The 27,631-nt window shown below is 36.3% G+C and overlaps 1 protein-coding gene across 4 annotated transcripts; it reads left to right on the forward strand.

Annotated features, from left to right (window-relative positions):
- The first annotated feature begins 237 nt into the window (after positions 1-237).
- On the forward strand, positions 238-27,002 carry ccdc178 (coiled-coil domain containing 178). 4 transcript variants are annotated; one of them, XM_077245245.1, is made up of 21 exons: positions 238-390; positions 790-858; positions 1,693-1,829; positions 2,054-2,109; positions 2,337-2,413; positions 3,044-3,247; positions 4,210-4,430; positions 5,390-5,532; positions 6,137-6,290; positions 6,514-6,609; positions 7,384-7,520; positions 9,177-9,360; positions 9,994-10,056; positions 10,224-10,385; positions 10,583-10,696; positions 10,864-11,009; positions 11,087-11,246; positions 15,092-15,241; positions 20,252-20,386; positions 22,366-22,461; positions 25,666-25,763. In XM_077245245.1, exons 2-20 carry the CDS (start codon positions 804-806, stop codon positions 22,450-22,452), a joined length of 2,481 nt encoding a protein of 826 aa, XP_077101360.1. In that variant the 5' UTR covers positions 238-390; positions 790-803; the 3' UTR covers positions 22,453-22,461; positions 25,666-25,763. The 4 variants fall into 4 exon arrangements, with proteins under 4 accessions (XP_077101360.1, XP_077101359.1, XP_077101361.1 ...); XM_077245244.1 differs by lacking the exon at positions 22,366-22,461 and having other exon boundaries at positions 25,666-27,002; XM_077245246.1 differs by lacking the exons at positions 20,252-20,386; positions 22,366-22,461 and having other exon boundaries at positions 25,666-27,002.
- Positions 27,003-27,631: the final 629 nt, after the last annotated feature.

Below are 27,631 nucleotides of genomic sequence, written 5' to 3' on the forward strand. Positions count from 1 at the left end.
CGCATTTATTTGCATTCTTGCATTTTTTTTCTTTTCTTTTTTTTTTAGTGTGGCGCAGTGTGTCCTAATACTTTTCATCACCCATACCCGGAATACATTTAATACTTGATTGTATTTACCATTCAACATCAAAACCTTCGAAACCCTGAAAGGCTTTTTTTCACTTTCTCAGTTTTGTCTATTGTGTCCGTGGTGAATGAAAGCCTTCTTGTTGCCTAGTAACCGCGCGCGCACGTTAAAAGCGGGGGGCTGGAAACAAAGTATGAAACAGGCCGCGACGTGACACAATGCTGAGATATGTGCCAACATTTATCATATCGCGCTTGATGGGTCAAAAATAAAATAAATATCATTCACGACTACACGTTCTGCGGTTTAGCGTGGAATAACGTAAGTATTGAGAGCGTGAATCACAGTCAAACCGGTTGTGTTGCTGTAGTCAGCAGATATGCGACTTACCTTTTTTTAACCTTGCGTTCATTACTAATTAACTTAAGATAGCAATATTTATTTAGTGCAAACTGTAGTTATAGAGCTGTTGTGCTTCATGTCAATGCCACAACACAAATTTAAGAGCCAATGTTTACCACATTAACATCTTTTAAAAATCAAAGTACCATAGTAAATGTAATGCAATCTGAAAGCATCACTGTTACCGCAACAGTACTTTTGTGTGACTCAGAGAGTGTTTGACAGCTAAGCTTAGAAAAGCATTTGGTTTAGTGGTATGACAAAGTGATCAATAGTTGTTTATTGATTCATTAAGTTATTGATTTTTGATTTTCATAGATGCTTCTTGAGAGATGCCTGACATAAAGTTACTCAAGTTTCCTTCAAGTGAAGAAGCATTCTTACCAGGTAAAATGTCAATGTTATTTGTTTAGCATTGAGTATAGAGGAAAAAGGAGGATCATAATATACATTCCCAAACTGTTGTGATTATGATGTAGCAATATACGATTAGCCACAATAAGAAGCACATATACATGGAGGATACTGTACAATTAGTTACAATGTACTCCAAAAAGTTGTATTTAATTTCCCCCCCAACAAGCCATTGTTAAAGACAACATTAAATAAATGTTTATTTAAAAAATAAAAATAAAAAATCGCCCAAAAATAAAACATGTACTCATCCTCAAGCCATCCTAGGTTTATATGATTTCAGACCTCCGACCAAAGTTATATTAAAAAATATCCTGGCTCTTCCAAGTTTTATAATGCTAGTGAATGGTACCTTGGTTTTTGAAGCCCAAAAAAGTGCATCCATCCACCATAAAAGTAATCCACACGGCTCCAGGGGGTTGGTAAAGGGCTTCTGAAGCGAAGCGATACAGTTTTGTAAGAAAAATATCCATATTTATAACTTTATAATCTATAATCACTGGCTTCCGGTAACGGCTGTACGCGAGTCTAATACCGGCAGAAGAGTGACCTCTGATGATGCGTTCACTGGCGAGAGGGCGGGGCAACCTGTCACTCACATGAAGTCAACCAATAGCAAACCACAACCATCCAAGCAATTCCCCACGGACAAATTTTTTTTTTCTTGTTCAGGAAGCAGGATACATCACAATAGAAAAGAAAAGACTATCACAACTTCAGTTTCATGCCGACTTTAAGGTTTCAGTGTATATGGTGCAATGCGAGATCTTCTCTATCTCTGTGATCAAAGTCAGTTGTGTGTTTCAGAGCAGGGAAAGCTGCAAACGGTTTGCTCCAGTAGGCGTCGCAGCTGTGCTCTGGTTAACACTCCAACACCATGTGTGAACAAAGCAGTTTGTCACATCCAGGAACTGCAGACCAAACTGGAAAATTGGGGCCAACAGGTAAAATCAAACATGACCTGATAATGGACTTTATCATTTAATTTAGAGCATCATTGTATATGCAAACTAAGACTCAAACACAATAATGCAACGACTAGATCAAAACCAATGCCACACAGATTAAACCCAGATTGAGCTTGCAGTTATATGGATTGAATCGCATGTTATTTTCTCTGCTCTCATATTACATAATGAATGAATAATGAATGTCTCTTGTCTTCTAGGGTGATAATGCTCAGCATGAAACTGCACATGAAAACAACCACAGCATCATTTGGAAGTGAGCCATAAAGCATTATAGATTTTCCACATCACATACATCAATTGTAACCATTTTTCCAGTAAGATAGCACTTATGGTCAGCAGTCTTTATGGTTTACTCCCATTATACAGTATGTGGACTCTGATATATCATCAGAAAATAATTTTAATCCAGTTCGTAGTTTCATTTATTACTATTATTTAAACTTTTTGATTAAATAGTGTATTTTTCCTTTGTGTTTTTAGATGTTTTTCTACTAAAAGCAAGAATGCCATAGGAAGCTCAAAGCTGCTTATTGAAGGCATGGGGCTTTGTGTACAAGGTAATGACATTCTTCCATTTTAATATTTTGCTATAAATTGCATTTAGTTTGCTTTGCTTTTTGGGGGTTTAAAAGATCATTAATATTCAGTAATATCATCAATTTAGTGACACTATCAGATGACAAAAAATATTGAGCTGGATAATGACACTAACTTTGCAACATCGACACTGTTATTGAACTAAATTGAATCAACATTGACTGACTCAAGCGGAATAAGGACACTTGTTTTCTGCGGAGCAGCTTGTAGCGGAATTGAACTTGTTTCATAATGAGATGATTAATGACAGTATTGTCTTCTGTAGAGCTGCTTTACTGGTTAAATTAAATTTGTGTTATAATTGATGAATTTTACAGCATTAACACTGTTATCTTCCTGTTTTATTAATGTGAAGCTGCTTTGAATCAATCTGTATTGTACAGTATAAAGCACTAAATAAATAAACCATTAAGTAGTAGCATGCCTCATCCCACATCACTGTCCTACGGACATTACGACGGTATGGGAAAGCACATATTTCAATTGTGGATTCCTCAAGCAGGACTTCAGTTGTGAATAATTTGTTGCTTGCTAACACTTGAGTTTTTGAATATTGTGTTTTGTGGTAATAATTTGGTAATTGTAAATAGATAGTAAGGTGTTGACTTCCCTCTGGATGGAGGCCGCAGATGTCCTGATGGAGGTGATGAGTTTGGTCGAGCGTCTTGAGTGTGATCGGAGAGATGCAGAGAAGGCTCTACAGGAAGAAAAGGAGAAAGCAAGGAAACTTTCCGAGAAACTGGAAAGTCTTTGTGTCTGGAAGCAGATTGAGTTTCCCGTTGCAATGCAGAAAGGTCAGACTGGATGTTGATCATGACACGCAATAGTTGTTTAAAAGTTTCTAGCACTTACATTTTACCTCTGGCCCAGCAATGTGACAATAAAGATTCTATTCTATTCTATTCTATTCTATTCTATTCTATTATGATGGTGTGCAGTACAAAAATATTCAGTAAGGTCATAAAAACCTTTTAAAACCCTGTTATTTCCTTTGCTGCAGTGTTGTTAGCGTTAACTAAAACAAAACATACTAAAATAATTTCCATTAAGATCAAACAAACCTTTCAGCTGTGCTGCCATTCTGGATCGCAGAAGAAGAAAGTTTAACACTCTTAATTCAGCAATAAAAACAAAAAAATTAAACACAAATGTGATGTTTATATAAAGTAATTTTTCCTTATTAGTATGGATGAATTGGATCATTGAAGAACAGCAACAATGATATTGGTTAATATAGATTAAATACATAGTTTATTTGTGTTATTTAACATTTAAATATTCTGAGTTTGCATTTTACTGTTTTGATTCATTTTGAGGAATACTGAATGTGTTTTTGTGCAAGCGAGATGAGTAAATGCCTGCTCACATTTAATGTAGAACTAAAATAACCATCACGTTTACACGGCGCACACGACGTCTCTGCACATTAGTGCAGGTGTCACTCAATCAATGGAAAATCAAAGTTACTTTAATTCTTATTTAAAAATGTGACTCAGATATTTTGTTGTAAATTTAAAAGTAATGCGTTACTTTACTAGTTCCTTGAAAAAGTAATCTGTAACTCGTGTTACTGCGTAACCCCCAACACTGTTTAAGAGTAAACAAGCATATAGATGACCTCAAGCTAACTAAGATGGACTAAAAGCCACAAAACTCATGCTATGGTGTCTTTTAAAGAGTTTATTCTCCAAGATAATGTCTTTTCTGCCCCATTCCTGACTTTTCGCATTTGTTTGTCTTATATTTGCACCGTCAGAGCGTGAAGCCTGCAGCACAGACATCGCTGAGCTGACGTGGCAGCTGAAGATGAGGAGAGATCAGCTGCCGCAGGTGAGAGACAGGCTGACCAACACAGAGGTGCTGAACCGACGTCTGAAGGAGGATATCGATTTCATGAGGAAACACGGCCCGCTCGTGAACGAGAGACTCCAGCTGGAGACTGAAATCATGAAGCAGATCCGAACAGCACAAAATGAGGTGTGTTTACTGCGCTGCCTGTTTGTTGGCTTGTTTGGAAGACCTGAAATCAATAAGACAACCAAAGAAGGGATGTCGGACAATCTAAAAGAGTCTGAAACGTACTAGAGGAGCGCAACAGTGACCACTCACTTTTTCAGTGCACGATTTTTTCTCGTTTATTTTTTTTGTATTTCTTAGAATTTTCTATTAAAGAGTGCTAAGAATTTAGATGTTTAATATTTCGAAATTGGAAAAAAGACTTATATTAGGTTCTTATATGGTGTTCTTTTATATGTAAATTAACTATCCACATTTTTATTTTAGTATTATTTATTTACTATTAGTATTTATTAATATTTTGAAATTGTATTAATATATATATATATATATATATATATATATATATATATATTAATACATTTTCATTGTATTTTCATTTTAAGTTTTAGTAATTTTGTCCTGTTTTTGTTATTTTTATTAAATTTTAGTACTTTTTTGTATTTCTTTTTTAAATATGTATTTAGTTTATTGTATTTTATTTTCTATGTTTAAGTTTTTCATCTAATATTTATATTTTATTTTATTTCAGCCTTATTTCATTTAATTTAAAATGTAAATGATTTTTTAAAAGTTTTAGTTTTAGTTTACAGTACAATAACACTGACAGTACAACAGTATACCGATCACATGATTTGTAATGCCCATTTCCATGGTAACCACGACTTGACTGATTGGTGGATCGTTTCCAAAGACTTCACAGGAAATGTATAATTTTAAGTTGAAATAACACTAACTTCTACAGAAGCTTATAAAACCTCCTAACGACCTCTGAGCTCAAGGTCTGTTTTTGGGAGATTTTTACTTCTGGAAAGTAGATCTGTTATGAAGTATGAAAGATCTTTTTTTACACACCGTGCTTTGTTGCCATGATAAACATTGTCTGACTGTTAAATTTTTTCATAAACATGTTTCTCTAGGCCATTGAGACTTTTTCAAACATCTCCCCCAAGCTAAAGAGTCTTCAGCAGGAGCTTAAAAAGGAGGAATTCAAAGCAGACATTGAGAATGAAGAAATGAACAAAGAAATTGAAATGGTCCGAAATCATCTAAGTGACAAACTGTGAGTCGTCATTTATTCACTGACATCAGGCCTGTATTTTATCTCAGTAAACGGCACGCGTGTTATATCAGTCCAGACAGAAGGTGTCACTAAAATGCTGTTCTCTCCATCTTCAGAATTTAATTCCAATCCATCACTTTGTAGGCAGGTTATAATATCAATATCAAAAACATTTTATACATAATCAACCATTTCATAACATATTCTACTGGTGTAAAACACATTTACACTTTGTAAAACACATTTAACACATTCTAATTTATGTTATCTTCATTAAAGGTTGAACCAGACATTTCATGCAATACTTTCGTCCCACATTTATGAACATGTTTAGCAAATTTTCGGATTATAGGATTATAGATTTTAGGATTAGTCTTCTACACTTCTACACAAAACACATTGACATTATGCAAATAAATAAGTGAAAACCAAAAGTAACTTGCTGACTCAATTTCCTTTAGTTAAAACCATGTAGATACTTTTGGAATACTGATAAAACAATTGGTGTCATTTATAGAGTAGCTGCGGCCCTCCATGTGCAGTATGAAGTATATCGACGTGTAAAGTTGATTACAGGGGGATGACACAATTTCTCTGCTTACAGGAGTGAGTTACGCCAGCTGCAGTCACAGTGTGAGGTGTTTCACAGAAAAATGAAAGGGTTGGTAGAAAAACTAACATTGAAAGATGGACAAATCGAAGCCTTGGTGAAAGAGACGCACCGGTTTGAGAGGAAGGAAACGGACTTAAATGATGAAGTCAGTATTAATTTACAATACGTTCACCTGACACCTTTGCTCACAGGATATTTGATCGAATCCGTTAAAATATTATGAAGAGAATATTCTGTAACAATCATAAGCTCATGTTTACTGCAATATTTTTTTATGCTTTATTTAAAATTAGTCCACTGAAAGAGCTGTTGTTCATTTTGGATTCCAAATATGACACTTATATATTTCACACTTACCCTTTTTTCAGGTCAGAACATTAAAAGCGGAAATCGATGAAAAAGAAGAGATATTGATGATAAAGAATAAGGACGTAATGCAGCTTCAAAACCAAATACAAACATCTGTAAGTATAACAGCCTGTTGGAGAAACAGCTTGTTATTGTAGATGATATAAATCAGAGGTGAAATGATGTGCCGTGTTGGAGATGTCAACCCTCACGTCCTCTGGAGGGCAGGAAAGGCCCACGATTCTTTGCACCGATCTGCCGTGTTTGTTCTCTTAGAGCCTCCATTTTGTCTAAGCCCTGATTTCACAATTACACTACGCTTGAGTGAATGAGCTGCAGAGCGCTCAGTTGTTTCTTTTGCAGTTTGCTCATTCCTTTTTAATTTGTATTTCCTGCATTTTTGATGGTGTTCTGCCAAAACTGAGTTTGAAAAGTTTAGAAACTTTCCAGGAAACTTGGAAATTTAGTTTGACCATAGGTGGTGCTATGTGAAAAAAAAATTTTTTTCTGAGTTTTCATGAATGTTTGACACATGACTGTTATAGTTTTGAAATATGAAATGAATTGAGAATAAGTTTATGCTTATTTGCTAGAACAATCACTGGTGTGTGTGTGTGTGTGTGTGTGTGTGTGTGTGTGTGTGTGTGTGTGTGTGTGTGTGTGTGTGTGTGTGTGTGTGTGTGTGTGTGTGTGTGTGTGTGTGTGTGTGTGTGTGTGTGTGTGTGTGTGTGTGTGTGTGTGTGTGTGTGTGTGTGTGTGTGTGTGTGTGTGCTAGAAAGCAGTTATATTTGATATGTGATCTTTGATCTTCTATGTGGTTGCCTTTAAACAAAGACTTAACATTAGCATATATAGCTACTCAAAATAATGGGCATTACTGTGTTCATCAGAAACTTGAAGGTGATGAAAAGGTGTCTGGATTGAATGCAATCTTAAGACAAAAGCAACATGACTTATCAACCCTGCGAGACAAAAACAAAGAGCAAACCTTGGAAATGGAAGACTACAAGAGAAAGACCTACCAAAGGTTTGTCCCATTAACTTCAGATAACATTTTATTTTGAATTAAAATAATATTCTTGGATACAAGTAATTGTCACTATTAATTAGCTGTGTCTGCAGTGTTTTGCATTAATTTGTTGTGTTATGACAGGAAATGGCCAAGCCTGCATTTATTTCATAGTAAAATTCCGAATACAATATTTTATTGTAAAATTTCTATTTTATAGCACAGTTATGTATAATTATAATAAGTAAATTGGTAAAGTAAACTGTAATAAACAGTATTATACTCAATATACAGTCTATACAGTTCACGCACACTGAAAGGTCAAGCACAATAACCTAATTTTATTGGTCAACAACAACAAGATTTTTCATTGAACTGCAATAACTGAAATCGATCAAAATGAAAAACAATCAGTTGTTGTTACTTCCCCTAAATTGTCCGTGGTACGGCAACGACAAATGAAGTTACGTCCATAAGATATATGAAGACCATATGTTTGCACACACAAGCCAACAGTTTTGCTCATGTGTCGCCGTTTAGTTGAAACTCTAACACATCATGAGAAACTATGATATCTGGATAGTAATTCTTCCCAACTTGAACTTATGGATCAACATTACATTCCATGTTGGAGATGGAGACTCAGATGACAACACTATGAGAAATGTGCTGGATATGTCTTGTGGTTCATTGGTCTGTTGTGTGAGTTTTGGATTCTTTAATTATCAACACAGAATCTGTGTTCCGCAGATCATGTCATGAAATCATGCAACAACTCTAATTCCACTTCATTAAAAATGTGTAGGTGTGTGTGGCATTGCTCTTAAAATTAAAATGCTGTGAAGCAGCACAACAACATGAACTAACACGATGATTCTCAACTGGTTTTGCGTCAGGATCAGGATTTTACCTTGGACATCAAGCGCCAACCCAACACAGTACCAAAATTATTAAGTGTATCAAAAGATACCTTATCCACATTATTTTGCAATTGGGAAGTAAGCTATTTTCTGTGAATGTGCAAGACTTCATTAGCCGCTACAAGTAAATAACTTGGAAGATTTTGCGCTACAAACCAGTGTGTTTTTGATTACAAATACCATACTAGTTTGCAATATCAAGTTGCATAGCAGACTGTTTTTGCACAGCTAAAATAACTAAAACATGGATGACACCCGGAAGCCTTCAAATGCCGCACCTGCTCTTACGTTAAATATAAGGTAGATAATCAAACATTGAAATGTATGGATATTACCATGAGCTGTATAGGCCCAATTATATGCAATATACTGTATGTGTGTGAAATTTATATAAATGTATTAAAATTTATATTTAGCAAACTTTTCAGCTGTTGTAAAGTTGTTCACAGTTGCATTTTCTTAATATTAATTTTTAATATAAGTGATAGTAAATATTAGATCTTTAGAAGCTTTCTAACAAACGAAAGTTTGATTCTTGTCTAATTTGAATGCTGTAGTTGCATTATGCTTTATGAACTAAACTAAGTTCTTCTAGATGTTGTTTAATCATTGTGTCATATTGTAACTATTCCAGCTTTGATTTGGCACATCTTGTTTAATCAGTTGGATGTCACATATTCATGGCTATTTCATTTCTAGTTATGAAATTAGCTGAATGCTGTGTGGAAGACTATGTTTTATGATGTTGTTCCAGCAAACAGGCAGTGAAACAGTTACTGATGGATCACAAGCTCATCCAGCTCAAGATCAGTGCAAGTGAGAAGCAGTGGAAACCACTCAAAGATGAGCTCGACAGTGTGTCCGCCGAACATTCAGACACCAAAGCCAAGCTGGACCAGCTGGAGCGCCAAACCTTTCTGGAGGAGTTGAGGAACAGGGTAAGAGGAACACGTGCCGCATGCAGATCTAAAGATGAGTTCATGAGCAAACAGCGTTCTTAGAAAGGGTCCGGATCCAAAAATACAAATTCTGTAAACCTTCCACACCTGCATGCTGTTATTTTTTCTCATTTTACACAGCCAAGTTAAGGCTTCTCTGAGCCTCCTCAAAAATCTGTGTAAAGATGTAATGCGGCATAAAAGCCAGACTAAATTATGCCTGCTCTGACCCACCTCAGCCCCTAGTATCAAAGTACAATAGTTGCTCAGTAATTGCTGTGTAAATGCATTTATGCCACCTCTAAGCAGAATTAAACAATCTGTGTAAAGTCACCTACAGTAAATGCCACTTCAGAAGTGCTTTTGTGCCATCTCTGCGGTGCAAATTTGGCATTTGTCAAGCTTCAAAAAAGATAAAAACACCATAAAAGTACTTCTACATGCTCTATATTGAGCAACAGACCTAAATATAAATTATTATTCACTGAAAGTCTTTCATCGGCTGTAGCTTTTATCCTTTTGTGTGTATAGAGAATTATAGTATAGTATGTTGTCACTTTTGAGCAGTCTTTGGGGGTTTTTTTTTTGCTTTAAAATGAGCTAATGTGTGATGTTTTTATTTTTTGGGGGCAGAAACAGGTAGACAAAATGAAGACCCTGGTAATGACTGAAATGACCACAATAGATATTCTCCAGGTAAAACCTAACTTGCCTAATGAATACAATCATACATCTTTTAATTATTAAATAAATGAATAATTCATGAAGCAATATCAGGATTGCACTTGTTTGTGTGTACTGTTTATGTATATGTTAATGTTTGGTATAGATGTATTGTAATTGAGGACATGTTTTACATTCAGGGCAATATGGACACAGAGGCAGCTGAATATAATCGTGAACAAACAGAGAGTGAGAGGGTGAAAGAGGAACTGCAGAAAAAGTATGAAGGTGCTTTATCTTCAACCTCTCAGCTAGAGACAGAGGTGGAGCAACTGAGACAGACATATACAGAGAAATCTGAGGTAAATCTGATCAGCATAGAATACATGTCACTAGAGTGTGTTTCAAGTAACGGCTTATTTCATGGCCCAAGTGGAAATTTAATGAGAAAGTTTGATTCATGTTGACTTAAAGATCCAGTGAAGTAATTGAACAAAGTTTCCAGTTGCATAAGGATGTTTATTCTCTTTATATATTCATTCTTTTATTATTTTCTCAGACAATTGAAAAGTTAAAAGCAAAACTAAATGACCTACAAACTACACACAGAAGCCTCTCTGATGATTTTGAAGAAAAAAAGAAACACCACCAGGAATGTTTGGATTTGGTGAAGGTGAAAATAAAATTATACTTGATTTATATAACAGTATGAGATATTTATGTGATAAATGTTACATATACAACAATATTGCAGATTTGTACTTAACAGGCTTACTTAAAAACTTACTTAATTCCATATTTATTCATTCAATGATGGTATGTTTATTTATTTGCTGTTAGGAAAAACTTAGTGTTGTCATATTGAGGTACGAGGAGATTTCAGATCGGATCAAGGAGCTCGACCTGAAGTCTAAAGAGTTAAATCAAGAATTAGACATGATGGAGCAAACTATCATCACTATGCCAGACGTTATAGAGGAGCTACAGTAAGAAATGCAGATATAGTGTGGTGTGTATACACACACATTTCTATGTATTATAATTTATTTGTTGTTTTTTTCAGGTGTTTGTCAAACACTTTGGCATTCAAACATGGGACAGCCACAGTAGTGATGGGTAACGTTAAAAGGGATATAGCGTCCTGTGAACAGAGGAAGTCTCAACACGCACAGATTCATTCAGCGCTGTTCACTCAACGCCAGGCTGTCATGAAGGACACAGAGGTTAAGAACCCTTTCTGTCATATTTACATTTATGTCAAGATTATTTTGTCAGGGGTTCCTATAAGGTCTAGATCAGCTTTTCTATTTAAATACTTGCTATAATCCAGGTTAACAAATGTTTTCTTTACATATCAGACAACAGATCAGCTGAATGAGCATGAGTGCATTTGATTGGTTAGGGGATTTGATGTGCTCCAATCACCATTCAAGCATAAATTACCTTTATAAATATTTAGATTTCCTTTGTATGAAGATGCTCTGCGTAAATTTTTATGGAATACCCCATGATGCCAAATGACTTCTATTCATGCTGTTCATCATAGGTTGATTTTATTTTAATTTTTTTTAATAAATAAGACTTTAATATTTATTTTACACCATTACATTTATTTTGACATTATAATGGTTTCATTCGGTTTTGTGAGATAAGACTGATCATAATGTTAATGTTACACAGTAACATTGATGGTGTTTCATTTTATGCTATTTTAGCTTTAAATATAATTATATTTGTCCATATAAAGAGTACAAATTAATTTACTTCCACTAGTCCCAACTGGATTTCATTTATAAATACATTTTCCAATTAAAATGCCTTTCTTGGACCAAATGTACCCCAATGGGATTGTGTCTAAGTGTTGAACTGGATCACTTGTGACCAACCCTCACAAAGGTTTCTGCAGTTTCAGAGGATTCGTAAAGATTTTTACATCCTTGAAGTTGTACATATGAAAAAGGGTTTATGTTTTGAAACACTGTCAATTTAAAGGGCCATCTCAGTGTCTTTAATCTGATGTAGGGCGATATGTTTAGTGTGTGTGTGTGTGTGTGTGTGTGTAATAACTATCCTAATACACCTTTGCTCTGGAATATCCGACACTCAATATCACACCTCTACTAACATTCCCTCTACTAATTTGATGAAAGCTCTTATAATTTTGTGTCAGAGATAATATGTTATGTTTTGCATGAAACCCACGTATTATCACTTCATTTTCGGAGGAAAAAAGCTATTTATTGGGGGAGTTGAGTTTCGGGATTATGGCCTCAGTCAGAGCCCGGCGTCTGATGAAAGTCTCACATGGCTTATCTAATGTGAAATCGCCATGTGGTATATAGTTTCATTAAACGGTGATCAAGAATGCATTAGTTCAAAACAAGAAAAGGCAATGGGGCTTAATCCGCCATGCGCGCAGAAGCAGCAAACTCCAAACAAGTTGTTGGTGCGAGACAGGAGCCGAATTAAAAGTCCTCCCTCATAGAGCCAGTCTGCCATTAACTTGCTGCAGGGCAGCAGAGCAGAGAGTCTCTTTAGACTTCTCACAGGAAACAATAAAGCGGCACAAAGATTCATCGCCCAACAGACACATTTTGACTTTTAACACTTCGAACAATGAGAGGCTGTGTCAGAATTGGTTGACCTGAGGCGCATTGTTGAGACGTCACAGTCATGAGATGTTAATGAAGACAGGAAATATGGATAGTGATGCACAGCACTGGATGATGACCACAGCGTCATGTGTTTTAGATGAGAGGGACAATCTTATTAGGAAGTGGCTTTTTTTTGTTTTTTGTAGTGTACACAGAATTTTCTTTTCTTGGTTTTTCTATCATCATGATTTGGTTCTACATAATTTTTCCTTGTTGAAAGTAAAACTCTATGGAAGCAAGTATGAAAAAAAATAAAACCCAAATTGTGACTTTTAAAGAAATAAAATGGATTAATGTCTTTATAAAGCTTAGTTTGCGATTTCATATCTAACAGTTACAACTTTTTTCTTGTGATTGCGACTTTTTGTCATATATAAATATATATATTAGTGCTGTCATATCGATTAATCATAATCTAACATAAAAGTTTCTGTTTGTATAATATGTGTGTGTAAATATATATATATATATGTGTGTGACATACTGTATGTTATAAATATATAACAAACTTTTATGGTAGATGCGATTAATCGTGATTAATCGATTTGACAGCGGCATATATATATATATATATATATATATACCCTATATATATTTTTAAAAACAGCAACAGATTCATAATCCATCCGCATGTGTGTTCCCTTGGGAGTCAATGCCATGACCTCTCCATTGCTGCTCCATTAAGGTCAATGTCTTCCATGGTGAAACAGCATATTAAATGAAAAAGAGGAGGTGTCTTTTTACATAGAGATTATTTTTTATAGAAAAACTAGCACCAATTAATTGAGCTCAATAAGACAAGGATTGAATAAAGCAAGTAAATCCGTTTTTTGTGTTGACTTGCAGCACGGATTATAACCTTGACAATGGTAACCATTAAAACAGTTGTGCATTTCCTTGCACCATGAGTTGAGATGCGGTAAATGTAACTTACACTTATGGACACACTCCACTGTGACTTCCTCACAAGCTGAATTGGGGTTTTTTCTTTCCCCTCATCATATTCTCATGTAGCTTGTTTACTTGATGAAGTCAGACGCTCAGTGAGTAGAAAAGCAGTAGGATGCAAAGTGCAGACACCATCAGTTTCTTATGGCCAATGAAGTGTAATTTGTCCCATTTACATTTCAGAGGTGCATCAGACGGGTTTTGTCAGCACTGCATGCAGTAATTAAGCTTTAAATCAATAGCCGGCATTTGTCATGTTTACTGCCACTCTCTGTGCTGGGTTAAACTCATCAGTTTAGCGCTGGGTCGTTTTACTGCCCAGCCACACTTCATTATTCCTTATTCCCAGGTAGAGCAAAAAATGTTCTTCTCTTTCTCTCTTCATCTTTCTTCCCATAGCTCTCTCTCTCTCCTTTCTCCACGTATACGATGCTGACACAGGGTTGTGGAGACAAGCAAATCAGAGAGTTATTTATTGTAATTTGTTTACATTCTTCCTCAAGTGCTGTATGATTACATGAGTTACTGTATTCGAACAGGTTTGGTTTCACCATTTGGGTGTAAAACAAGCAAAATGCAAACAAATATGCAAATGCTGTAGACACAAGATGCACATAGGCACATACAGTTGCCAAAAGGAATCACATGCACCATAAATGTACACAAATAGTGTACAAACAATTTTCCCTTGGAAATTTCTAGCAAAATTCACAATTAATTATAAAGAAACATCAAGTAACAAATTGAATTAAAAGTGAAAAAAATTTAATAGAATGAATATTGTCTTTTAAAACGTACTCCAATATTATTTGTTTTATTTACAACTTTGTAAAATCTTTTTTTACAGTGAAAAGTGGTCCATACGACAAAATTGTGAGAAACAAAACAAAATGTTAGTGTCCATGGTATATTCATATGAGTTTGTGATAGAAATTGCAATGTCTAGTTGTGGACTAATCATTTTTTGAATCAGCTGTTTTTTAATGAATCAGTTGATCCAGTTCACAAAACTGAATGATTTGTTCATGAATCGGACTAATCCGGTACTCGAGTTCAACTCACTGACTCAATGATCCAGTCACAGAGGTTAACAGCCCACTGGAGGGCAAGATTATCAGTGAATAACTTAAATTTCAGTCTGTTCCTCACACAAAAATGCTATTGTACGGCTTCAGAACACTTGAAATATAGTGCATAAGTCATATAATCAGCTTTTGGATCCTTTAATGAAGCTTCAGTCCATTCATTGTAATTGCATGGAAAAGTGCATCTTCAAAATCTCTTCTTGAAAATGTTTGAAAGCCATACACGTTTGGGATGACGCATTTTTTGGGATGACAAGATTTTTCATTTTTTTGTGAACTATTTGTCCTAGTTGTCTTAGTTTATCCATGGTGTCCTTTCATTATAATATGTTAGAGTCTCTCAGAAGCTGACTGAGAACGTCCTGTGCAAATCTGTTCCAGGTTCATCTACAGAAATTGCTACGAGACAATCTGAAGTTAGCGCAAGAGTACCGAGAACTGCAGAGAGCTCTAATGATAGCCAGACAAGAAGCCGTTTGTGTTTTTGAAAGAAGAAACAGAGCACGGGCCTACGTCCAAGATCACATGCAGGTAACACATTTCTTTTTCCGTGACTTCTTCCATATGCATGTATATATCAAGGCTATTTTCTGCATGTGTGAATGATGCGGTTGTCTATCTTTGTCATCAGAGATAGACAGCAGGCATGCAAAATAGTGATGAGAGAGAGGACTAGCGTGCGCAGGCGTGCTCCACACAGCCTGTCATAGGTGGTTGGTTTTAGTTGGGCAGTCAGCTAGGAGGCCACTGCAGTAATCTAATCACGATGAGATAAGCTTCATGACAGCGTTGCTCTGGCGTGCATGTGTGTTTATTCCATCTCACATGGCTGTGAGAGAAAACAGGCGCGTGGCAGATGCAAACGCTCTCAAGAACCAGCATCTCGGGAACGTTTGGGAAAATGATAATATGACACGTACGTCCATCACTAAAGGATGGGTGGTTTTGCTGGTATTCATCAAAGCTGTACTGTGTAAGTGCAGTGTGTATCTATAGAGTGCAGTGCATTTGTCATTCCCAAAACACTATATGGCTGTGTATATTGGTATATAACAACAAACACTTGTCAATGTAAAGAGGTTTTCAGTGAGAGGTTAAAGCTGAAGTGTGCCATTTCTATGCTAGAGTCACATGAAGGAAATGCAAAAATAATGACTGTATTCAAACAGGTTTCCTCAAAGCTCCCCACATCTGGTTGTACAAACAGGTACAGAGCAATTAAAGGCAGGGTAGGTGACTTGTTCCAGATTTTTTTGTTATGCTGGTTGAAAGTCTCTTCACATCCTGATAGCAATCGCTAAGTTAAAAGGTCTAAATGTATTTATGTAAGGAATAATTGACGACAGCCCGTTGAATTATTAGAAAAATAATGCACACCCTAGGTGGTAATGCGGTCACGACGCGAAGCGGAATGGCCGTTACACCTCGGTGTGCATTATTTTTCTAATAATTCAACGGGCTGTCGTCAATTTGTCAATTTATAGGTTTGAGCCACTGATAGCAGACTAATGCTGGACATACTTAACGACTGTCTGAAACATTCTGTTTCCATCGACTGCAGCAGATTTTAAACACAGACTGAACGCGCTGAACACGCGTTTGGGCATGATCAATCATAACAAAGTATCAAATTACATTCATAACCGGCGTTACAATAAGTGTGTCCCCGGCTTTATGCAGTTATTAATGCAGTTATTAGAGATAGAGAGAGAGAGAGAGAGAGAGAGAGAGAGAGAGAGAGAGAGAGAGAGAGAGAGAGAGAGAGAGAGAGAGAGAGAGAGGCATGTGCTTCAATGTGATTATTTATTAATTAATTCAATTCATTTTAATTAGTTCGTTCATGTTTTTTTCCTAATATTGACAGTAGTAAATGAAACACAAAGTCCTATTAACAAGTAGGCTATAGGCCTATCAATAATTATTTATTTGTTATAGCCTATTATCTGCTATAATTACGAAAATCCGTGCAGCAGGACTATCAATTTATTTATATAGGCCTATTCAGTTTAATTTTCTATTGACTATATAGGGCTATATACTTTGTTTATTAAAATTAAACTGCATGTTTTCATTGATTGTGAAGTTAGACATCGAAAATTGCAGAACAAGCGCATGGGCTGCATGTTTTTTCTTGTTATGAATTGTATCCTATTTTCCGTTATTACAGTTAACTACGCGAAGTGATATGGAACTGTAATGCGGTCAAGACCTGCCTGGAACTACGTTAGCCGTGCGTTTCCCTGAAAATAATTGCACACCTTAGAACGTTCTCAACCAATCAGAATCAAGCATTCAACAGCCCTGTAGTATAAATGTATATATATCTTCTGTGATAAGAGTAGGACCATAAAATATTCATCCAATCATTGCATTCTTCCTAATGGTGGCAATTTTTGATTTATGTCTTTTTTAATCCGTTCACCAGAAAGATTTATTTACTGATTTGTTCAGTCGCTCTTTCTGTAGGTTACAGCATTATACTGTAGTTGGCGTCAAAGTGGATGTCTTTTTTGTTATGAATCATTCAGTGATAGGATTCGTTAAAAAACAATTGTAGAACTCTATTTTACAGTCCTGTTCTGCATGTACATACTACTAATTATAGAAATAACAAAAACTGGGTTATAACTAGGTGCTGCTAACCCTGAACCTACCCCAAACCTAACCTTAACTTAAACCTAACCTTTCATGGGTAAGTACACTGTAATACACGTCCTGTAAAATAAAGTGTAACCAAAACAAGATTCATTAGTCGCCCATGACCAAAACATATTTAGAAAGCTTTTGGGAAATAGTATATCGTATCTACATACGATATACTCATGGCGAAGTTATTTTTCGTTTAAGCAGCCGGTGATTTTTCCAGAAAGTTTGCTTTGGCAAGCTGTTGCAAACTCCTAAAACGAACTCCAAACAAAGTTAGTTTTGACCTGATTTTGTTCAGAATTATGTCACATCAGTTCGTTCTTCGATTTTGCTTCAAGTATATTGGGGCCTTAAGAGTTTCTAGAAAGAGTGTTTTAGCATTTTCCCTGCAAATGATGATAATGCAAAATATTGTTTTTGGATTTGATCTAGTATAGAAAGCTTAAACTGAGTTTTAATAACCTCTTTGCATCATTTTACATCAAGAATGAGTTTGTTCATGAATGAGATGCCTTGTTAGTTCAGCTCATTCGGTGCTTGTCCGAGTCTCGTTCAGACTCAAACCAAGTCTCGGTGAACTGGAACTTAAACATTGGAATGATTCGTTAACTTGATTCATTAGGTTTGTTCGAAACACTCATTTGTTCATAAACTAAACCACCAAGGGCAATGTTTCAATTCTTGTAATTATACATTGTGTGATAATTAACCTACAAATGTCTTACTTGATATCTTCACATGTTAAGCTATGATAGGAGAGGGTATTTACACAAAAAAATTGGCACACTTCAGCTTAAAAGCTTTGTGTCTCTCTAGTTATACTAGTTATACTGATCTACACATAATCTGTCACTTTAAGTAAATAGCTTTTTTTTTAGCTGTAGATGATTTTAATATGATTTGTTATTCTACTGCTGATGGTAAAACTCTACTGAAGAGCAAGACACATTGTTTGTTCCCCAAAAGACTAATACTCGTACAACTCCTCATCTAACTACATGAATGTTATCAAGTGAGAAATGCATGCAAAAGGCAAATCCTGTGGACGGGATTCTCCACGCTCGTGATCAAAGCCTGATTTTCTTTTACTCAGTATTCAGCCTTTTTACAGTTTGTTGTTTATTTGCAGACTGCTGCGGCTTTCTCTTCTTCAGAGCGGATGTAGTCGCATCTCATAGAGGTTTACAACGAGCTCTTCTTAAAGTTCTATACATTTCTGTAAGGATGTGTAGGCCAAGCTGCGCTTGATTAAACATGGATTCTTATGACAGCTTAACATTATTTAAAAGGTTTTCCATGCCATACCAAGTATGTATAGGGTCCATTATGAATAGTCTGAATAGAATGTATATTAATCAGATGTCTATTAAAACACCTCCATATGTATGAAACTGTCACACCACATTTATCATGACAAATAGATTCAGACGGTGTTTTAAAGCACAGTTTATGTGGCTAGAAACAGCATAAAATGTTATACATATATATATTCAAAATATTTCATGGAAGAAATATATGTGTGTGTATGTATTTATGTAAAGTGAGGCAAATAAGTTATTTTCTTTTATTTACAGTATAGCAATGCACATTTAACGGGTCTTTTGCTTTAGTGTGCTAGTGACAGATTGCATTTAATTATTTATGTGGTTTTATGTGGCATCCTTTGGTTGTACTGACAAACTTCTTTGTTTTGGACTTTTATCAATTGACTATAGGCACTGTGACTATGTCCTCAACATCAACATATCACTTTTATATAGAATAAGGGTTATATGACGTACTGGCATTTTGCCAGTTTAGTTGGATTTGCCAGTTTAGTTTGAATGAGAGAGCTAGAGCGCCCCCTTGCAGTGGTTAGATGTACAAACCATGGGCCTAACTAAACATCCAGAATCACTTTAATGCTTGTAAACAAAAGGTTGGTGGCAGGTTTGCTATTGTAACCCTGAAGGCCTAACAGAAATTGAATTGTCTACATCTCATCTCGAAAGTTGGGTTGTTACAAGAGAGGCAAGTATGTTTCATTGTTAGTTGGTATCTTGCATCACTTTGACTGGAGTCTTTTTTGATATTTCTTTTTGTACATTTCTTCTTTCGACGGCATATTGTAACTATTGTTACTTGTAGCATAAATAGGATAGTACAGTTTTTTTTTTTTTTTTTGACGTGGCTCCATAAAGGACATATTTTTTGTACTCGTTCAGTTAAAGGCTGAGCTAATTCGCTTTAGTTTTTTCATGCTCCGAAGAACACATTGCCAAGCAATGATAAGCTTAAAGGAAGAGAGAAGAGATGGGGCGAAACAAGGGACGACATCCCTCCGAATTGAAACCCCCTTTTTTTATGGAAAACTGCACAAATAATAAAGAGAGCAGCATGCTTTCTTCCTTTCTTTCTTTCTTCTCTAATCTCTCTCTCTCTCTCACACACACACAAACACACTCTCTCTCTCTCATTTTTTTATGTTTTTCCAGTATACTCAGAATAATTTCTCGTTGCGGCAGGGGGTTCATGACTTTTTGTGTATGTGTAAAATATGTCTGGAGGGGATTGGTATAAAGTTAAAGTGAGTGAAGTCGAAATATTTTACTCATCAGCTTTGCAGTCACCGAGTTTGCCTGAGCTAGAACAAAACCGCTGAAGCATTTAGAGAAAATTAACCCCCCATCCTGGCAGCCAGATGTGACTGGTTTCCGCCCAGTGCACATGAGTGGGCAGGGAGAGCAAGAGACTGTGAAATTCCTGTCAGCCCCGTGTACTGCAGAATGGGCTATTGACTGCTTTCTCTATTCCCCTCCATCATTCTTCTTGAACACTGCCATTAATTTCCTCTCCTGCCTTACCAATTCCCGCTCTCTTTCTCTCTCTCTCCCTCTTTCTTTCTTTCTTCCTCAGCTTTCTTTGTTGCAGAAGAGGATGCACAAAGCCATACTAAAATACTTCAAACACCGCAGCGTCTACAGCCAGGCAGAGCTGGCCCGCTTCCAGACCCTCTCCAACCAGAACTACCAGAAAATGAAAGCCCTCCAGGTATGGGCTCTTTAGTACCCCTACAAACACACACACAACACTATTTGTAAGTGCTGCACTATATACTACAATGGGTCCCCTTCAGGTTAATGCTTGTTGAGTTTAAGTTGAGGTTGGTCCTTGAAGGAATATTTAAGCCAAAAATTTTAATTCGATCATTATTTACTCACCCTCATTATGTTTTTCGTCCATGAAACACAGGTAGATGTTTGGCAGAGTGTGCACATTGCCATACAATAAACACTTTTCAGTGAATAAGGACTTAAATTTTAGCTGTTCCTCACACAAAGCTATTCTGACATCAGATAAGAAATATTGCTCACGTGGACTATTTTTATGGTCTTTTTTTGGAACTTGAGAGTTGATGATCACCATCCACTTCAATTGTATGGGAGAGAACAGCGTGTACGTTTTTAAAAACATTTTTTTTGTGTTACACCGATAAATAGAAGGTCAATGGTCACTTTTATTTACATGACATGAAAGTCAAGCAAAAGAATCTCTCCTGTCGACTAGGGCCTAAAGTTTATATGATTTAATAATAATTAGGGATGCACAATATATCAGCTACCATTTCGGTTTCAGCTGATAAATTATAATTTTTAATGTTAAGGTTATCGGCCCGATAAGAAAATTTGGCCGATGTATTAAAGCCGATAAATAATGAATTATTTCCTTCAGCTGAGACACTTCAGATGCGCTCTTGACATGATGGTTTTGCTTGAAATATGATTGGAATCACTTCAAAAAAGGAAAATACAGTCCAAGTCCAACATGTGCAGCACAAGTCTGTCATATAGATGAGAACATATGAGAACATTATAATTGTGTGCTTGGGACATGTTTTTTAATGGTGAGACTTTTGTTTTTGTAATCAGGCTCTCAAAAATGATATAAAAATTGATTTAGATTTATCGACCAATATTTTGGTCATCAGCTTTCAAAGAATTATCGGTTTCGGCCAAAGTTTTCATATCAGTGCATCCCTAATAATAATGATGTAGATTAATAAAAAATTTAATTGCATCATATAATAATATATAAGAGTCATAGACCGATACAATGGCCAGATCGATATATCAGAAGATATTTTGCCATTTTAAGATTATCAAAACTTGGCCAGTCGACAAAGCCATTAGAATTCACTTTTGTCAGACCCAAAATCTAGTCTAGTAAATAAAAAAAATAAAAATTCACAAGTATTGTGTTAAAAACGTATTATTGATCCATCTAATTATTGATATCGGGATTGTATAATGCTCTGAAAAAATCTATATCGTTTGACCTCTAACATTAAAACTGCATTCATTAAGTTTTAAGGGGCCTTCACATACAGTAAAACATCTTCAAAATTTGTGAACATGGTGCGAGGTGCTAGCATCCGTCTAGCATGTTTAGACCAACAAAATATAGTGCATATATCTAAATGTCTAACACATGAACAAATGCGAGGTCATTAAAATTATATTTAAATACTGAATAAAATTAGAATTGCGTTTAACATTAGTTTGTATATTGGAATAATGCAACCGCAATGTTTGAATGATCTAACACAAAAGGTATTTGGTCTCAGTGGAAGGTGTACTATGCGTGCTTATAATGAGGTGAGCGGTGGTGTGTGTTTGTGGCTCAGTCAGGGGAGGCCAGCTCTGGAAGTCAGGCTGGTGAATGGAGCATGAAGACGAGGAGTTCTTCAAGCTCCTCCGAGTGTGAAGGACAAAAGGAGCAGCCTTACTCTAAACTTTGTCACAGCTCTGTGTTGATCTCCTCCCCCAGACACAGACGAGCATTGTGTATAGGAGACTTTACATTGTGAAATAAGCAAGGCGTAGCAATAAAGCATCAACATTCTCAAATGACCCAAAACTATGGGAGTCGTGTAGAAGCTAACCTTTGGTTTAAAGGCTTGTGATACTTTATGGTATTAGAAAGTTTAGTTTTTCTCAGCTTCCTATTATCATTGTCTTTGTTTTGTGCAGCAACTAACATACAATGGCCAAACAGCCACTGGCATAGGGGATATAGAGGCTGTGGAGGGCCTCTGCCCTGCCTGGGGCCCTTCATGACAGTATGAGGTAATTAAATATGCGATTTTACTAAATGACAATAATCTAGGAAGATGAGTAGAAAATATTTGAGCAAAACAAGGGATTAATGAAAAGTATTTAAGAGAGGGATAAATCATCCATAATAATATCTCTGTCTGTCTGATCCATTTGATACAAGTGATCAAATATTTTGTTTCCAGATTGAACACAACCTTTTTAAAGCAAGCCATCTTGGAAAAGCCTCAAACAGCTGTTTTCTAGCCATACAAGTTTTCTAGTCATGTTTCGATAACATTTCAAATCACTAATATATTCAGGGCCGTTGTCAGAGGGACATCCGGGAATGTTGTCCTGGGCCGAGAAAAGGGGGTCCTCTTGGACTTAGGGAAAGCAATTTACAATCATACACAGTTATCACTTTGCAAACAATAATTGTTATTTATTTTTTCACGCTGGAAAAAAAAGTTTTTACACCAACAAATCAGCCACTGAAGTATGACAGCTGAAAAAAACTGTCAATGTTTTGATTTTGCATTGATTTTATTTTTTTCTCTATATAATTTCACCATTTTTAATTATATGTCTTTTACTTTTCTTAAATATACTATTTATTTTTTGCATGTATTTGAAGCATCATAAACAAGTGCCACGTTCACACAGCAGCAGAATCCGGTAGTCAATCCTGTGTTTGAGTCCTCAATATGGTTACTTCACACACAGTTCAGTTATTTACATTTTATATATATCAGGACCCACGGTGTATGAACAGAACAGGTCGTGTCCTTCGGTGCGAGACCGTGTGCTGCGGATTGTCTTGTGTGATTTCGCTTTGTTTCGTTAACTTACAGTGACGGAGATATAAGCAGTGTGTCATCTGAGAGTTTTAGATACAGTCACCGTTCTCCACCAGAGCTGTTCCTGTCAGTTCTGTGTGACTCAACTGCTCCGCTCTTCACCCAGATATAAAAGCTGCTGTCGGTTAATGAAGATTTGACGGATGAACTCTGTTGGACACTTGTCATATCAAAAGTATAAAAAAAAGCTTTTCAGTTTTATAGATGTCGCCATCTTTGATATTACTTTGGTCACTGTCGCTATGATTACTGGTAAGAGAATGTATTAGATATGCTGCTATAAGTTGCTGTTTGAACGGGATGTGACGTGTGTTTTGATGGCCAGCGCTGTAATAGAGCTATATATGTTTGAGCCCGAATTAGATTCAAATGAACCAATGCAACCACAACGACTGTCTCCAAAGACAAAACACTAGGCACTCTTTAAAAAAACAACAACAGAAAGATATTTAGAAAAAGCATGTTGAGAATAATTAAGAAGAATCCATTTTGAAATGAGATGAACAAACAAAAGCATTCTCGTTCAATCGCTCAGGCACGTCGGTTAAAAATAAACTTCAGCCAGGCATTTCTAGTAGTTTGAACTCTCTGAAAGTTTTTGGAGGTGCAGTTTGTCCTCATCCAGGGACAGAACAATACCAGATGCTCTTACTCAACTTGTGATTGATGCAGACATGAGTTGTTAAGAGCACCATGACATCACACACACAAAAAATCAAATCCTGCAGTTTCAGAAGAGTGGAAACAAAAACTCATATTTTAAACTAGGGAGTTAGATTTGAGATATGAAACTTGCAGATTGTTTTAATGTAGAATAACCTCTTATATGTGTGTAAATATTATTATAATTTAGATTTTCCATTTCATGCCACCTTTAACCATCTTAAACTATCGCAGTGTCCTGTGTGCAAAGACTTTTTTATCAATGCTGATTCTGTCCGAACACTTTCCCTAAGAGACCACAAGCCAAACCTGTCCACCCATCTACTCATGTGGAGCCTCAGCCGCCGAGGGTTGCCGGTGGGCAAAAACTAGTTCCACCGATCTGTCCCTGTGTCTTCCTGAGGAAGAAATGACTGCTTTCAAGCAACTCTACTGAAGTAAAGAGATATGGGGAAGAGTTAAACGAAATAGAGAAAGCATACAAGCCTGTCATCTCGTAACGCCGCTGCAAGATTGGGCACTCAGTTCCGGGTTATGCAAGTTTACACCAGGGATAGCATAATTGACAATTGCTAACAACAGAGAGCAGGGTGGAGAGTTGTGAATGGCCAGTAATAATTGGAGCGAACGCCCACTGCGTTGCTCTCGAGGGACTGTAATCCAAGATCTTGTTTCTGATATAATTGTTAGTCAGAAAATTTCTGCATGGCTAGGCCAGCTCAGTTCCCAAGCTGGTTGACAGTGCAAGGCAGTTTAATAGAAAAACTGGTTGCTGAGGTTTTTAAAACAGGCATGCACTGAACCAACACACAGTTTACCAGGAGTGTGGCACACACCGTCTTTCTCGTTCCTTTGTTTTGTCTTTCTCAATCTCCTGTCATACAGTACAGAATTAAAGTGTCTCAAGTTGTCAGCGTCGCTCTTTTATAGGTTTCTGGGAATGATTCAAAGTTTGACTAGTAAATGCCGTATCTAATCCGTTTCACAGGCACAAAGCGTCTTTCTTCAGTCACGACCCTTCAAAAGTATGTGTATTCTGACAAAAAAAAGAAGGATAATACATTTTATATTTGTATATTATGTTTTAGTGTAGTATATATACGGTTTATACAAGTATTACCGGTCAAAAATTTGGAATAATGAAGTTTTTTTTTGTTTTTAAAGGACATTCCTTATACTCCATAAGGTTACATTTATTTTATAAAAAAAACAATAAAAACAGTTATATTGCGAAATATTATTACAACTTAAAATAGCTGTTTTCTATTGTTATATATGTGATCAAAGATGAATTTTCAGCATCATTACTCCAGTCTTCAGTGTCACATGATCCTTCAGAAATCATTCTAATATGCTGAGTTGCTGCTCGTGAAACATTTCTGATTATTATCAATGTTGAAAACAGTTGTGCTGCTTAATATTTTTCAGGATTATTTGATGAATAGAAAGATCAAAGAACAGCATTTATTTGAATGGGAGTTTGCAGTGCATATATTTAAATTGCCTTTAAATCTAATGTAAATGCTAAGACTAGCACCACAATGCAAGCTAGCCAACACAACATATATATCGGTGACCAACTATACTAGCCTTTCCCAGTATTATATATATTGAAGCATTAATGTCGATCTTCTGTTGGCTCCAGCTCCACTACAGGTTTTTGTACTGAATTAGCTGACACTCATTGATTCCATTTGCTTGCCTATTTAAACAGGAGGAGTTGTCAAACTCAATCCGGCGCCTCTCTGAGTTCCTGCTCTCGCTGACAGATGACTCAACTACCAGCCATGTCCCGCAGCCAGCAAACAGACCCATCGCAGATGCCGACGGATCGAGCAGGAAGATGCCTACAGTTCAGATAGCGGAGTAATTGGACGCTCACCTGCGCCAGACAACTTACTTAAACCCCCAGCATGCTTCACTCTCTCTCGTCCGACGCTCACGGCCCAATCCATAACAATGAAGCAGGTGACTTTCATGCTACTGTCAGGAATGATCTAATTTTAGCGGGGTGAATGATTGCAATTGGCTTTGCCTCATCAGATAATTAATCTATGTCACCATTAATTGGAAAAGAGAATAATTAGGGGGCTGTGTTGACAGAAATTCTACGCTTCTCTAGATTCTTGGATCTAATTACACCTACTTAAACCCCTCTGACCTTAACTAGCGGATAGTATACCTGCGTAACCCTAACCAGGCTCGGGTTGGTCTCGACCGCCTCTCGCACTGCGTCCTTTGTCATTTTTCCCCTCCTTTTTGGCTTGTTTATCCTCTCTTTTCCTGTCTCCTCAGAGAGCTGTCTCCCTCAATCACTTTTCAATATTCAATCTTAATTTTGTGGAAGTTTAGCATTTTCAATGAGCTGGAGATGAATGATTAATGAATAAATTTGAATGCTTCATTTTGTCCATGGATCATTAGTCAAGTCCTTTGTGGGAAGGACCTGCGAAAAAAAAAAGAGGGAAAATTATTGAGACATTAGCCTGAAGCAATCCAGGGGTAAATAGTATGCACAGAGGGATGTTGTGTGAACGCTACCCACTGGCATTCTGCACAACCCCACGGAAACGCAAGCCTTCTAATTTACCCCGCTTCACAAGACTGATGTGCTCTATCGACAAATAGGTTTCATTTACAAAAATGAGGTTTCATTTTGATGGTTTGGTGTGTGCGGCCTTTTACTTTTTTTTAGTTCTTTCTTTTTGTTACCCTTGTGTTATGTGCCTCCTCTGGTGAGATGTAAAATAACAAAACTATTAATGAAATATCAGTTACATCTGACCATCATAGCTAAGCAAAGACATTAAAAAGTGACATCCTCGTTGGATAATTAGGATTATCCGTTAGATTGTTGAGTAAAACTTCTCAATAAGGTCTTATTTGTTACCATCATCGATTACATTATTAAGATGAACTGACAATGAACAATACTTGCATTTATTAATCTAATTAATGTTAATTTCAGTGTTTACTAATTGAGCCTTTTCAGAGACTGTGATGACGTCTCCATGGTTGTTAACATTATTAAAGGGATAGTTCACCCAAAAATGAAAATTCTGTCATCATTTGCTCACCCTCATGTCATTCATGTCGTTCCAGACTTTCGTTCATCTTATCAACACAAATGAAGATCTTTTTGATGAAATCTGAGAGCTTTCTGTCCCTCCATTGACAGCTACGCAACTACTACTTTAAAGGCCCAGAAAGGAAGTAAAGACATCATTAAAGTAATCCATGTGACTCCAGTGGTGTAACCTCAGTTTTGTGAAGCTACACGAGTGCTTTGTTTGCGCAAAAAAAACTAAATTTATACAAAGTTTTATACAAAATATTAATCGCCAACACACGTTCACGTAACACTGTCCACTCTCGTGTCAACACAACACCCTTGCATCATTAGAGATTCATATTTTGTAAATAAAGTGGTAAATTATGTGTTCTGTTGTGCATCATAAAATTGAGGTCAAATCACTGGAGTTACATGGATTACTTTACTTGAATGATGTCTTTACTACCTTTCTGGGGCTTGAAAGTGGTAGTTTCTGTAGCTGTCAATGGAGGGACAAAAAACTCTCAGATTTCATCATGAACGAAAGTCTTACGGGTTTGGAAGGAGATTAATGTTAAAAATTAGACCTTACTGTAAAGTGTAAATTGCAAAGCAACACATTAAACAT

The sequence above is a fragment of the Siphateles boraxobius genome, unplaced genomic scaffold, assembly GCF_051911475.1.
Source record: "Siphateles boraxobius isolate OS27281-9 unplaced genomic scaffold, OSU_SipBor_1 26, whole genome shotgun sequence".
In the NCBI taxonomy this organism is placed as follows: domain Eukaryota; kingdom Metazoa; phylum Chordata; class Actinopteri; order Cypriniformes; family Leuciscidae; genus Siphateles; species Siphateles boraxobius.

Excerpts from the sequence above, each read along its gene's own strand:
- ccdc178 (XM_077245244.1), top strand. The coding sequence starts at position 804 with ATGCCTGACATAAAGTTACTCAAGTTTCCTTCAAGTGAAGAAGCATTC. Across the intron at positions 3,248-4,209 it reads TCCCGTTGCAATGCAGAAAG|AGCGTGAAGCCTGCAGCACA; the intron begins GTCAGACTGGAT and ends TTGCACCGTCAG. Across the intron at positions 15,242-20,251 it reads ACGTCCAAGATCACATGCAG|CTTTCTTTGTTGCAGAAGAG; the intron begins GTAACACATTTC and ends TTTCTTCCTCAG.